The sequence below is a fragment of the Equus caballus genome, chromosome 2 (assembly GCF_041296265.1).
Source record: "Equus caballus isolate H_3958 breed thoroughbred chromosome 2, TB-T2T, whole genome shotgun sequence".
NCBI lineage: Eukaryota > Metazoa > Chordata > Mammalia > Perissodactyla > Equidae > Equus > Equus caballus.
In genome coordinates this window covers 81,976,547-81,990,631 of record NC_091685.1, presented here as the reverse complement: position 1 = coordinate 81,990,631, position 14,085 = coordinate 81,976,547, and the positions used below count along the sequence as shown (strand labels likewise).

Here is a 14,085-nt window from a genome sequence, read left to right as displayed (position 1 = left end):
TATGTAATGCCCCTCTTTATCCCTGATAATTTCCTTGTTCTGAAGTCTGCTTTGTTTGAAATTAAAACAGTTATTCCAGCTTTCTTTTGATTAGCATTAGCATGGTATACCTTTCTCCATCCCTTTTAACCTATGTCTTTATAACTAAAGTGACTTTCTCGTGAACAACATATATTTGGGCCTTATGTTTTATTTGCTCTGTCAGTTTATATTTTATTTGGTATATTTAGGCCGTTCACATTTAAAGTGATTATTGATAGAGCTGGATTAATATCTACTATATATCATTTTTTTATTTGTTGCCCTGTTCTTTATTTCCTTTTTTGTCTTCTTCTCTTTTTCTGCTTTCTCTGTTTCAATTAAGCATTCTATATGATTCTACTTTCTCTCATCTCTTAGCACGTCAGTTATATTCTTTTTAAATTTTTTTCAAGAATTGTCCCAGAGTCTGTGGGATACATTTACAACTAATCTAAATCCACTTTCAAACAATGCTATACCTCTTCACAGGTGGTATAGATAATTTATTATAGACTAGTCTCAATTCCTCCCTCCTGTCCCTTATAACATTGCTGTCATTCATCTCACTTTTCCATAAGCTATATTACTGACATTTTACACACATGGAAACCGAAGTTTAGAGAGATTAAATGACTTTTCCAGAGACAAAGGCTAGTAGTGAAGCTAACCAGGATCTTCTAGTGCCTGCCAAGACTCTTCCAATACAGATCTTTATGTTTAGGCATTGATGATGCATATTGACAAGAGATCTTCACGTATTGAGGTATATGGGGTAACTAACCTGATTCAAAACTGATTCAGCTTGAACTAAAAGAAACCTGACTTTGGCCTATCAAACAGACATTGTACATCTGCTTTACCCATTAAGGTAAAGAATACACTCTCTTAAGATAAGAATGTGTACTTCCCCTCCTAGGCCTTACTGTTATCACCCATATTAGTCCCTTTCCTGACATCAGGGTCATGTCAACCTGCTAATTTGCAACTGAACACCTCTTTGAAACTTTGGTGAATATGTATCCTGGGTATGTTTAATGGATGTTCTTTGTTCTAAAAATGTATAAGTGTACTGAAAACCCTGCTTCTCCATAAGGCTTCCTTCCTTTCTGGAAAAGTCCTTCCCTGGTGATAATCCTCAGTTTGGCTCCAATAAAACTCACTTTATCTCTCTTATCTATAGAATGGTTATTGGTTATTTTGCATTAACAATTCTTGGCATAGTTGGCCAGATTTCAGAGAAACTCATTGGAGACCACCTGGAATCTACTTTGAACTGGTGCTCGGTACCGTATGGGCCCAGTGAGCCCCTCTGGCTTCATCGCACTCCTCAGGTGCCCCCAGTGAGTTCTCCTGAATCCCAGACCTCCTTATTTAAGTTGTAGGTCCTGACTTTTTCTTGAGCTGTTTCAAGTCTTAAGATGAAGTGTATTAAGGGGGTACCAGTCCATTCCCAAATAAGATAAAACTACGGGAATTTCCCAGGCCAGGGGATCCTAGGGGGAACTTTGGAGTGAATAGGGCAGGCTGACCTTTTTAGTTTGTCTTTAAACTGGAAAGAATTATGGCTATAAAGTCTGAACAAATTGTTTAATAGCAAAATGAAAGACAGAAAACTCATTCAGTTCCAAAGAGAAGGGATACCAGCTCCTCCTAGCCATGAGGTGTTCTCAGGCAACTGAGAACCTAGTGAGAGTGTCTCAGGTTGAACCTCAACACATGCAGCGGTCCCATAGGGAATTCCACTGTGATCTTTCACTTTGAGTAAGTGATGGCTCGCCTGGGGATGCACACATGAGGTTTCGTCATTCACATGCCCCAAACCCCCATGGTAGTTTTAGACTGCTAGCACAAGAAACCGAGACATGTGAGAGAGTGTTTACAGCCTTTTGAAAGTGATACTCACAAGCAGTACACTTCTGACCCACTACACAGTCCTCAGAAATTGTACTTCGTAGTAAAATGAAACTAAAGGAAAATGGAAAATCGCATTTCTAATGCTGACCAGCTCCTGGATGGGCAGCCTCCTTCTGGAACTCTGGCTGGCTTCATGTGCAATACAAACAGTGGAGGCAGATACTTGCAAGTGCCTAATAAAATGGGGATAACTGTAAATGGTTGGATCTTTGGAACAAGATAACCTGGTATAATTTACAATTATAGTGGCCACTTTGGGGCTCCTTTGAGCCTCCAAAACTTGTGCGTTGGCCATTAGAAAGAACGTTGCAATTAGATTAGATCTTTTAAGAAGTCCACTTATTAAGTCATGGCTTTACAGACAACCCATAATCTACCTTCTAATAAGGACCCAATATGAGCCCCTCCCAGAGTTAAAGAGACTCTGAGAGACTTTCTGAGAAACTGCTGCCCTTAAACAGTCAAGGGAATACTAAAATTAAAAAATTAAGAGAGTTGTTTAATGTTGCCAGGAATAGTTACTGTTTGTCCTGGCTGAAAACTGACAAGATATTTGAAAGGATTTAGTAACTTATGATCAGAAATTTGGCTAAATTGGAAGCTGATATTCAAAGCCTGATAGGAATTTTTTAGGCCTTCTTCCTTAAATTAAGATAAAACAAAGTACCCAGAGGGAAAGAAGCAAATTAAGGTTAAAGTAATTGGATGGGGATGTCAGTCCTTTGATAGGTAACTAACCTCCCCTGTTTATCTCAAAAATTTATGACCTCTCTGGGAGCTACTTTCTAGACCATCCCAGATTCCTAAGACTGAAAACAAAGAGGACGAAAGAAGGTTTTGGAGATATAGACTGCTGTGAAAGCACCCTTCCCGAAAAACATACGGAAATTTTTTTTAAATGGAGGCTATAAAATCTTTGTTGCATCTGTCTGTGTGTTTATGTGTGTGACTCCATGTATGTTATATATGTGATATTTTTCTACTTCTGGATGGTATACTTTCTAAAAGAGCTCTATTTAATTGGCTTAAAGTAAGTGCTTACATAAATTATTTCTAAGTGTAACAGAAAATAAGCCAAACGCCTTTCAAGTTAACGTGATATGAAATAATCTTTGGTAAATAAAAGTTTATTTAAGTTTGTTGGTCTGATTGAAATAAGCACGTCTTCTGAGTTATCAGCATTGGATATGATGCAGACATGCAACCTTCATTCTACTTGGGTTTATTAGTCAAATAAGCTGGTGTTATCTCTGTTACAAAATTTGTCAGCAAAATAACTTAGAATGATAGCTGATTTTGTCTAATGTCTCATGAAGTTCTCCTGGGTACTCAGCACATAATTTTTAGGAGGAAATAATTTAAGTAGATATAAATGAGATAAGGGTTCACAGATAAATTTTTTAGTAGTAATAAAATTTTATGGCATGTGTACTTAAAATAGCTTTTAAATTCTCTTTGGTAACTTAAAACTTTAGATTTTTGCTAGGTTAAATTAAATGATGGAAAATTCATTGAATATCTAGATTGTTTTCAAACAAGATAAAATACAGAAGTATTAATTGTTAAACAAGTCTAAGTTTACCACGTTTGTCTTCTTATTACACAGAAAGTAAAGATGTTTGGATCTATTAGTAAACATATCTTATGCTTTATTGAAAGATCATATTATGGAATAGCATATATTTTTAGAAATTATGAAAAGTATTTATAAACTTGCCAGGCCACAGGATGCTAATGTAAGACACAGCCCGTAATTGTTTATTTATTTATTTTTCACTAGAAATTAAGGTTTCTGAGGATTAAAAAATTCTAATTAACATATGTAATTAAAACTACTAAAATAATAAGCAAAATATCTTAATATGCAAGGAAAATAAAATGTGTTTTCAGTAAAATATATATATTTATATGGAATTTATATATATGTATATATATGGAGTGGAAATGCTTTCTGTTAAAGGGAGAAAGAGGAAAAACATAGGACAAAAACTGAAAATAAAAAGAAAGTTATAGAAGATTTGTGGAAGAAGAACCCTGAGGAAAGAATTTTGTGCATGGTCAAGTTGGAATAAATTTAATTAATAAATGAGCTTTAATATCAATGTAAGCCTGTGAAAATTAGAATTTGGTTTTCTCTCTCTTAAAACGATAATTTTCCCGGACTTTTTGTCTGCTCTTGAGAATGAAATTATAAAAGATTTTTCTTTATTTTTGAGTAAATCTACCTAAAAGATAATTTATGTTTTGTCAAAATAATTTCTTATGTTCTAAAAGGCTGAAATCTTTCTATTAAAAGAACTAAGGGTACTTTTTAAAACTGTTTGCCTTTAATATCTTCTGTTGTCACTTTGGTTAAATTTATAAGTAAGCATTATTTCACAGTGACCATTGTTTCACAGTGACACAAGATCAGCAAACGTGATCTTGTTTGACCAAATGCCTTAAAACCATTTGATACTTTTGACAAGTTTCCCCCAAGTTCGAATCCTAAATGAAGCCCTTTTTTTTTTTTGGTGAGGAAGACTATCTCTGAACTAACATCTGTTGCCAATATTCCTCTTTTTGCTTGAGGAAGAGTGGCCCTGAGCTAACATCTGTACAAATCTTTCTCTATTTTGTATGTGGGATGCTGCCACAGCATGGCTGGATGAGCAGTATGTAGGTCTGCACCCGGGATCAGAACCTGTGGACCCCAGGCTGTCAGAGTAGAGTGCACCAACTTAACCACTATGCCACCAGGCCAGCCTCTGAAGTCTCTTTTTGATTTAAAGATTTCTCTAAGTATTTTCAGGTGGCCCCTGGGACTTCTCAAAGACATATGTTCTCTTTTCCTATAAAGACAGAGATAAACTAATTAGGCTTGTTTGGTATGATAAATTTCATGGGAAGCATTGTCAAGTAAATGAGGATAAACCTTCTTAGGTTATATTGTGTAGGTAAATATTATTCTCTACCTTAACCCTGATGCCTTGCTTCCCTACCACAGAAGGAAAATGATCATGACTGCATTCTATTATCTAATTTGATTTACAGATGGATCTTACTTAAAGGATAAGCAAAGACATTATCAAACCGGATATCCTGTCCAGCCTCAAAAATGCCCACCACTTTCTATTAACTCTGCTAACCCAGTAAAAGATTTCCTTCTACAGGCTCAAGAAATTACCATGGAAGAAGGAAAAACAAGGTGGCAACAAAAGGGTGGCATGACACCACCATGCAGGTGTGGTTCAGGCTAATAACAAACCATAGTGCCTATTGGAGCACAACTGACACTGCTCCAGAATATACATCAATTAACCCATTGGGCATCCGAAAGGATGATTTTATGGGGAAAACAATGTTTTTGTAAACTTTCTTCCATAGTGGCTCGTAAAGCATATGCTGGTTGCACCATACATCCTACACACAGTCCTGGGAAAACACTTCATGGGTTGCAAAGTCACCTTCCCCTCCGTAAGGGACATTTTGAAGCACAGCAATTGAATTTTGTTCAAAAGCCACCATGTTTTCACAATGTTTTCACATTGGGTCGGGGCCTTTCCTTGCAGAAGAGCAATGGCTCTAATAGTAGGTAAATTATTATTGGAAAGGATAATTCCTGTTTGTGGAATTCCTACCAAGTTACTTAGTGACCAGGAACTCGTTCCTCTGGACAAATAATTAAATCTATTAGTGACATTTGGCCAATAATGCAACATTTTAACTAACGGTATAATCAAAACTCAGTTGGCAAAGCTTTCAGAAGCATTTAATCTCTCATGGCCAAAAGCTCTTCCACTAGCACTTCTCAATCTTAGATCTACACCTTTTGGTAAATATTGGCTGTCTCCTTTTGAAATAATAACAGGACAGCCTATGGAATTGGCAAAATGTATGAACCAACTCTGCTTAAGGAAGCTATATGACATTGTTGTCATGGTCTTACTGAGGTGCATAAAAGAAATGAAAGGTTGGTAGCTGATTCCTTTTACAGAGACCCCCCCAGGAGACGAAGGCCCTTAAGGATCACGGACTACAACCTGGAGAACATGTTTATTGGAAGAGGCGTCAAATAAAAGACTCTTTTGAAGCTCCAGTGGAAAGAACCAGAAAAGGAACTTCTAACCAATCCAAGCGCTGCAAAATTAAAGGGCGCAGACTCATGGATTCACATTACTCATTACAAAAGGCTCCTCTGCCTGAGTGGACTTCAGTTCCTATTTCTGACACCTGACTTTGACTGACCAAGACAAATGCCTCTAAACCAGGATGAGAAAAAGCCAGCATCTGTTGTAGACAACTGTCCCAAGACTCTGGACCATGCATGTATTCCCAACCTTATATCTCCTCATTTAAAACCTTGTAATGCTTAAACTATGTACCCATTTTATCATGGTTCTATTTAAGGTTTTCAGAATACTATCATACTTGAAGTGATTGGTTTGTAACAGACTGGACTTGAAGGCCAGGCATTTATTGGGTGGCTCCTATTGGAACTCAATGGTTATGTGGAACAAACCTCTGTCCCTGACACTTGCCCAGATGGCTAGGACACTGCCCTGGGTTTTCCTTGGATGCAGGAAAGGATTTACTCTGAACTAACAACTATTGCCAATCTTCCTCTCCTTAAGGATAGATGGGCTTGTTCAGGGTTCCACTGGTATGACCACCTAGCAGCTATATTTTTTCCTTCTTTGGGGCTGGAAGATGTCATATCACAAATAGAAGCCCTGACTAAATTTACTGAACAGCCCTTAACGATAGTCAAGCAGGAATAGCCTTATTAAATATTGAAATGTCTTAGGGCTGGCTCTGTGACTGAGTGGTTAAGGTTCCGTGCATTTTGCTTCAGCAGCCTGGGTTCGTGGGTTTGGATCCTGGGCTCCAAGCTACTCCACTCATCAGCCATGCTGTGGAGGCATTCCACATACAAAATAGAGGAAGATTGGCACAGACGGTAGCTCAGGGCTCTATCTTCCTTAAGGAAAAAAAAAGAGGAATATTGGCAACAGATGTTAGCTCAGGGCAAAGCTTCCTCACAACAAAACCCCCATATATATAGATATATATTTTATATGTTTATGTAGATACTATATATATAAATGTCTTCAATGAGAAAGGCTGTCTTTCAAAACAGAATGGACTTAGATATTTTAACTTCATCCCAAGGTGGGACATGTGCAATCATTCAAACAAGAGATTTTCACACACTGAGGTATACAGGGTAACAAATCTGATTGAAAACTAATTTGGCTTGAGCTAAAAAAACCTGACTTTGGCTTATCAAACACACACTGTACATCTGCTTTAACCATTAAAGAATGCACTCTTTTAAGATAAGAATGCATAGTTCCCCTCCTATGCCCTATTGGTAACGCCTTATTTGTAGTGTTCTGTTGGTAATGCCCTCTCAGTCCCCTTGTGGACATCAGGGTCATGTCGACTTGCTAATTTGCAACTGAATATCTCTTTGGAAACTTTGATGACTACTTACCCTGGTCATGTTTACTGTATGTTTTTTGTTCTAAAAAGATGTAAGACTGTACTGAAAACCATGCTTCTCCAGAGAGCTTCCTTCCTTTCTGGAAAAGTTCTTCCCAGGTTATAATCCTCCGTTCGGCTCAAGGAAAACTCACCTTATCTCTCTTATCTATAGAATGGCTATTGGTTATTTTGCATGGACAATATGAAACAATTTGAAAGAAAAGTTTTAGTCTAAGCAGAGGATGACGTATATTTAGTTTGGCTCTGTGGTATAGTGTAAAAAGCATTGAACTGGGATATTCCGTATCAAATGTCCTCAAGTCTAACTCAGCCCCAACTCACTTTTAGATTTTAAGGAATCACAACAATGTGAGCCTCAGTTTCTCAGTGCGAATCTGAAGCAAGAGCAAACCACATGATCACTGACGTCTCTTATAATCACAAAGTGAAACAATTCTAGGTAGGAATTAGGCCCTATATTCTTGGGAGAGAGAGTTCACGTATGTATCTGTGAGAGTCCATGTGTGGAAAGGGGAACTTATTTCTTCAAAATTTTTCTGAATTGCTAAACTGATCTCTTCCCTTAAGTGGAAAGCCTAGCTTCTTTAATTCTTTAAGTGCCATACTTTCCCTTCCCATCTGCTTATCTCATGCTCTAGTTTGTGAATGTGAGTAATGTTTGAAGCAGGACTTCCTTCCAGGATATCTTGTCTTTGGACAGTCTTTATGTTTTTCTTTCTTGTAACTCCACAACCATTACCAACCACTGGATCGTCTCACTGAAATGTCACTTCCTCAGAGGGGCCTTCCTTAAACTCTTAGACTAGGACAGAACCCAGTGCTTCCCCTTTCTGAACTTATTTGTTCATGTCTGTGTCACTTGCTATTCTGGAAGCTACATTAATGTAGGACTCTGTGAAGCTCATCGCTGCACCCCTAGGGCTAACAGTCCGGAAGAGTGCCGTCCAACAGAACCTTCTGCAATGACAGAAATGTTCTCTAATCTGCACATGTGGCTGTTGAGCACTTGAAAAGTGTCCCACGAACGACTGGATTTTTTATTCTAATTTAAACCTAAGTAGCCATATGCGGTTAGTGGCTACATATCAGGCGGTGGGGGACTAGAGCAATGTTTCCTAAAATCTAAATGTCAGGAATCTGCATTTTAACCCATTTCCCAGGGGATTAGGAACGGCAATAAAATTTGACAACTTTTGACCTAGAATGTGGTTCTCAAGCCTGGCTGCACATTAGAATCACCTGGAGGAAGCTTTTAAAAGAAAACATTCCTGAGCCACATCCCCAGAGATTCTATTTCAGGTGGTCTGGGTGGGTATTAGTATTTTGAAAAACAGAAGAAAACAAAAAAATCCTTCCCCAGCGATTGTAATGTGTAGTGAAGCTTGAGACAACTAGAACAGATGTTCTTAAATGGCGTAGTCCATATTAGATAAATATACAGATGAATGATCTACGTGCATTTATAAAGGATTAGTGACTACAAGTAAAATCTCGTTATGTCACAAGAGACGTTAGTAAGGTTAGTGGTTCAGATGAATTTCTTGATAGTAAAAAAAATTTAAAAATCAACTTTAGATAATCTTTTCAACTGTGTGAAGTTCCTCGGCCTTTTGTTTTATCCACAAACAGGATAAACAATAGTTAGCTCTGTGACGTTTGGAGAAGGTGACATGCTCAGAGTTCCCTCAATAATCACCTCTTAAAATACACAAAAGTCTTTCTAGTTTACTGGTTAACAAAGGGCCTAAGGACTCCTCATCGGAGGCACAGGTCACATGACCTTGCGCTCCGGGACAACAGCTGAAGGAAGGTGTTTCTCAACCTGCTGTCCTGGACAAAACCGCCTGGTCTCCTTCGCTAGAGCCCTCCCTTTTTCATCCGCCAGGTATGTAGGTAATTGTCCCCCAGGAAGTAAAGGCTGGCCAGGCCGCCCGGGCAAGCCGAGGGAATGATGGCTCCGGGTCATGGGAGCAAGAGCCCTCCCTTCTCCTCCCGCTCGGTGCATAGGTAATTGTCCCGGCAGGAAGTAAAGGCTGTCCAGGCCGCCCGGGCGGCAGAGGGAATAAGCCGGATGCACGCTCCGCAGCGGCGAGGTGGAAGCAGATAACTCCGATGCTGAGCAGGAGGGAGGTTCAGCCGCCGGCCAGCAGCGCAGTGAGTACAGCAACTCAAAAGGAAGCCCAAGCAGCTTTGCGGGGGGAGTGTCTCCTGATTTTTCAAAACGTGCTCATGATTAAACAGAAAATCAAGGCTCAGAATAAGTACGTTCAAGCAGTGCTAATTTTAGCCAAGACACCGGAAGAGCTTACCAGGAAGATAGGAGGAAATTAACATGAAACGAAAACTGAAATCTAAGTTGAAGTAGAACGAGCAGTATTGATCAGAATATACCAAACACTAACAACAAAAAAAGTCTGCATAGAAGTTTAAATTGCTTGGAGAAATTTCCAGAGAAAACATTGACTGATAAATGAAGCAAAAGTATTAAAATAAAATTGAATGAATATAGTCTAATAAAAGGTCAGTGGACACAAAAGTAGGCATTAAAAACTACTTGTATTTAAAAGTAGCGTGACAACTCGTTTAACTCCACAGGTTTGCACTAGAAAGAATTGGGAGTGATGATAATGATATTCTTTTCCACAAAAATTTCATTGATTTAGAAAGTGGTAGCTTCTTCCTTAAAGATAGTAAGTATTGCCAATCTGCATTGAAATTAGATCACTTGCTCTCTGAAATGTGCCGGAGCTGTGTACAATAAACTTCATTTATCTGCAGGTGACAACTTTAAGTGAATTAACACTAAAGTTCATTCACCCGTCAAAATGCAGTTCAGGTGCTCTGATTAGCACTTCAAATTATTCTTTCGGTGGGTGAACTCTGAGAGGTTTGGGGTTGTCAATATTCTTTAATACAGCCATTATTTCCCTAAAATAATTTGCTACTTTTGAAGGTTAGGCATTCTCTTATCAATGTGCTTATAAAGATTTTGTTTCACTTTGCTTATTTTAATTAAAATGGGGAAAAAATGGTTTCTTAGCTGACAGCTCGTCCTGTGTCTTTTTAGTCTGGTGATATCCTTCCCAGATACCTCCTGCCCCTAGGACTTTTTGCTACTGGGATATCTTAGCAGCAATCTACCTGCTTGACCCTTGAGCAGTAGCCCCTGTGAGCCATTACAGGTCTAGAACTTTCTTTCAGCTTAACAGTTAAACTATTATTTTATTGAAATAGTGTTACTGTTAGTGTTTAATATGCCTCAGTCTCTCTTTCTCAACTACATTCCCATGGAGGATGTTGTCTTACCGGCAGTGTTTCTTGTCTGTTTGTGATTTTTTTAAAGAAAGCGCACATAATTTCAAATAATTTTTCTTACTAAAATTTATTGAGCAGTTTTGAAGTTATCCCTGTTTTCAGTTAAATAATCATAATAACGCCAAAGAACATATATTGTAGGTAGTTGTATATTTGTGTTCTCTGTAAGAACACATTTAAAAGCAATACATGGAAAAATGACACACCTTTAAAGTAAGTATTTATCACTGTAAAATAGAATAACAAGGAAAGGTGATTACAGATATATTTTATTCAATACATAGCCACAAGAAATTATCACTATAGCATTAAATTTGTAGGGAAATAAAAAGACTGGATTATCCTCCATTCCATCCCAGAGGACTTAAACGGTGAAGTGAACCCAAAGGTCAATGTGCAAAATATGAATTCAAGATGGTATTGTGGGCAGACTCTGGTTACCTCCTGTGACCAAATGACCCTTTTGTTTTATTTTTTTTCTCATGTAGTTTGTACAGCTACAAAAGATGGATTGTGTTCAGTAGCCTTTTCCAAATGTTGTCTTATGAAAAATGGCTGGTTCTTGAGTGTTTGTGGGATTGGTCCTTTTCTTCATGGAGAAACCAGAACTTTTTAATAGCCTTTGCAGGGTTGTCCAATAGAACTTTCTATAATGATGATAACGTTCTATAATCTGCACTGTCCAGTTTGGTAGCTATCGGCTATATGTGGCTATTGAGCATTTGAAATGTGGTTAGCGTAGCTGAGGAACTGGATTTGTTTTTCTTTTACTAAATTTTAATGAAAATTTAGTTATCCATATGTGGCTAGTGGCAACCAGATGGCACAGATAGCTGACAGCTCGTTGTTCTGCTGGCTGGCTAATGCTATTGCGCAACACGCCGCTGCTGATCTTATACTGTAGGAGATTCCTGAAGAGATTCTCCAAAAATCTAAATCTTAAGCAGATTTAGGCCATTCTCAAAGAGATCTTTAGGAGATTCTTCTAGCTGTTCAGTTTTTTAAAAAGTCGTAAAAATATAGGGTTTCATGAACTATTTAATCCACGCTGTGAGGATACTACTGATGAAGAAGAGTGCCTTTATCGCAAGGAGATCCTGAGTATGCAGCGGCAATACAACCTAAAGGCGTCTTTAAGCTTATGTCTGAAATATAACAGAAGCTTTGCTTGTAAGGCACTGATCATTCTGAAATTCTTCACACGTGCTGTCTCATGTGATTGTCGTGACAACCAATTGAAGCAAACAGAGTCCTAGTCCATAGATCTTTTCATTATACCAGTCCCCATACACAGGAGAATTTTTTCATAGTATAATAAAAACTGTATTCAGATCTTGGAAGCAGTTAGGTTTCTAAGCTCTAAAGACAAAGTTTGTTTTTTAAATTTTTTTTTTTTGAGGAAGTTTAGCCCTGAGCTAACGTCTGCTGCCAATCCGCCTGTTTTTGCTGAGGAAGACTGGCCCTGAGCTAACATCTGTGCCCATCTTCCTCTACTTTGTATGTGGGATGCCTGCCACAGCATGGCTTTTGCCAAGTGGTGCCATGTCTGCACCTGGCATCTGAACCAGCAAAACCCTGGCTGCCAAAGCGGAACGTGCTCACTTAACCGCTGCGCCACCGGGCCAGCCCTGTTTTTTTTTTTAATTATAGGTTAGTGATCAAAAAGCATTTCTTGATAAAATAAATGAAAAAGTGAATGAATGAACATGGAGTGTGAACATAGTACATAATTTCATAATGTCCTAACTCTTTACTGGAAGAAGGAATCAGCACACTTTTGAAAAACAATAAATAGCATGTATTAATCACAACTCGTTCACAGGTTCACAACTTCTTAATTGTTTCATTTTTATTTCTTTCGTTTCAGAAGCTCTTGAAAAGTACATCAAGTCTAAAGTGAACCAGTTCGCTCTTGGGCAGGGCTGGAACCATGAGCGCTAATGGAACAGACTTGACCATTGGTTTCATCTCCTCTTCTGTTGCTGTCCTTTTGTATGGCTCAAACTATGTACCGCTTAAAAAATATGATACCGGTGATGGTAATTATTTTTCTTTCATTGTTAACCTTAAATTATTTTTAAATATGAAATTCTCCTGTTTGGTCTTTTTATAATGAAGGCTGCAAAAGTAAATTTTGTTGAACCTGATGCCAAATGAATAGAGCTTAGAATAAATCATTTAATAATGGCCATGCCAGTTTATCCAAGAGTTAGTCAGTATAGGATAACCTTAAGATTGTGTTTCATGGTGAAGCTAGGATGGATGCTGTCAGGAAAGCTTTGTAGCCGTATCTGTTATGTTTACAAAAGAAGGAAGTTAGTTCTAATAACAGGTGTTTTGAAAACACAAATTTCCAACACGATTGATATAATAGAGAACAATTTGAGTATCATACGAATTTTGTGTTTGCTTATGTGCAGTGTTGACTCTGACAAAACACTAGGTGAACACAGAAAACTGCACCCAGATGGATAAAGATGCATAGTAATACACAAAATGGGCTCACACACACCCCTCACACATCCACCAGCTCCCTCAGCACCATACCCATCCACGTCAGCTGTCAGAACCCTCCATCCTCCAACTTCACAGTAACTCACAAGCTGCACCAGTTCCAATGCCCACTTCCATAACCCAATTTCAGGTCTTTTTCAAGTTCAAGTGCCATATTTATTGTAGCACTTGTGAATTTCTTAACCACTGAACCAGTATAAAAGTGTACTACCATTTTTGTTAGGTTCTTATCTTTTTTTTAATACTTTGTGGATGAAGTTTCTTGTGTGGTGCCCTTAGCCCCATTTTCCCCATGAGCTCTGTGGCTTTATTGCATGGTTTTGCACAGTGCAGTGATTTTTAGGAACGCACGTGGTCACATGATAGTAGAACTGACTGTAATGTGAATTTTAGGTAAGGAGAAGCGACAGTTTTTTTTTTTATCTACCTACCATTCATATTAGAGCCAGGAGAAGGAATCGGAGATGTTGTGGTCAACACTTACTGGGAAGCAGGTGCATTATCACCCCAGTTCCTTATATCTTGATACGACCTCGACAATAGGATTACAAATCTTTTTCCTCCAGAGCCTTTCTTCTTGTTTCCTTTTGAGTTAAGACAGGAATGGAAACTACTAAAAGAAGAACAAAAAACATGCTAAGGGGTAGAGGGCTTCGCTTTGAAGTTATTTCACAACAACTGTGCGATCCTGGGCAAGTCTTACCAGCTGTTTTGTTCTCAGTTTCTCATTTGTAAAATGAAGAACTTGTAAATGAAGTTTCCTTTCATCTCAGTGATCCCGCTTTTTTGTCTCAGATGTTAACAGCCATTTTTTTCTCTCCTCCACCACAAGAT

At 38.2% G+C, this 14,085-nt stretch overlaps 1 protein-coding gene across 13 annotated transcripts in view; it reads left to right on the top strand.

The window, feature by feature from the left end:
• Positions 1-14,085, top strand: part of TMEM144 (transmembrane protein 144) — an 85,852-nt gene that overhangs the window by 5,345 nt on the left and 66,422 nt on the right. For 3 of the 13 annotated variants that reach the window (XR_011436712.1, XR_011436713.1, XM_070261450.1), the window contains exons 1-3: positions 9,211-9,307; positions 9,430-9,576; positions 12,605-12,776. Coding sequence is in view for 8 of the 13 variants with exons in the window: in XM_070261450.1 (XP_070117551.1) it covers positions 12,668-12,776 (109 nt within the window). In the remaining 5 variants the exon portion in view is untranslated. Of the gene's footprint in view, positions 1-9,104; positions 9,308-9,429; positions 9,577-9,601; positions 9,684-12,604; positions 12,777-14,085 lie in introns of those variants that run through there. The other 10 variants (XR_011436711.1, XR_011436710.1, XM_070261451.1 and 7 more) reach the window with 8 other exon arrangements.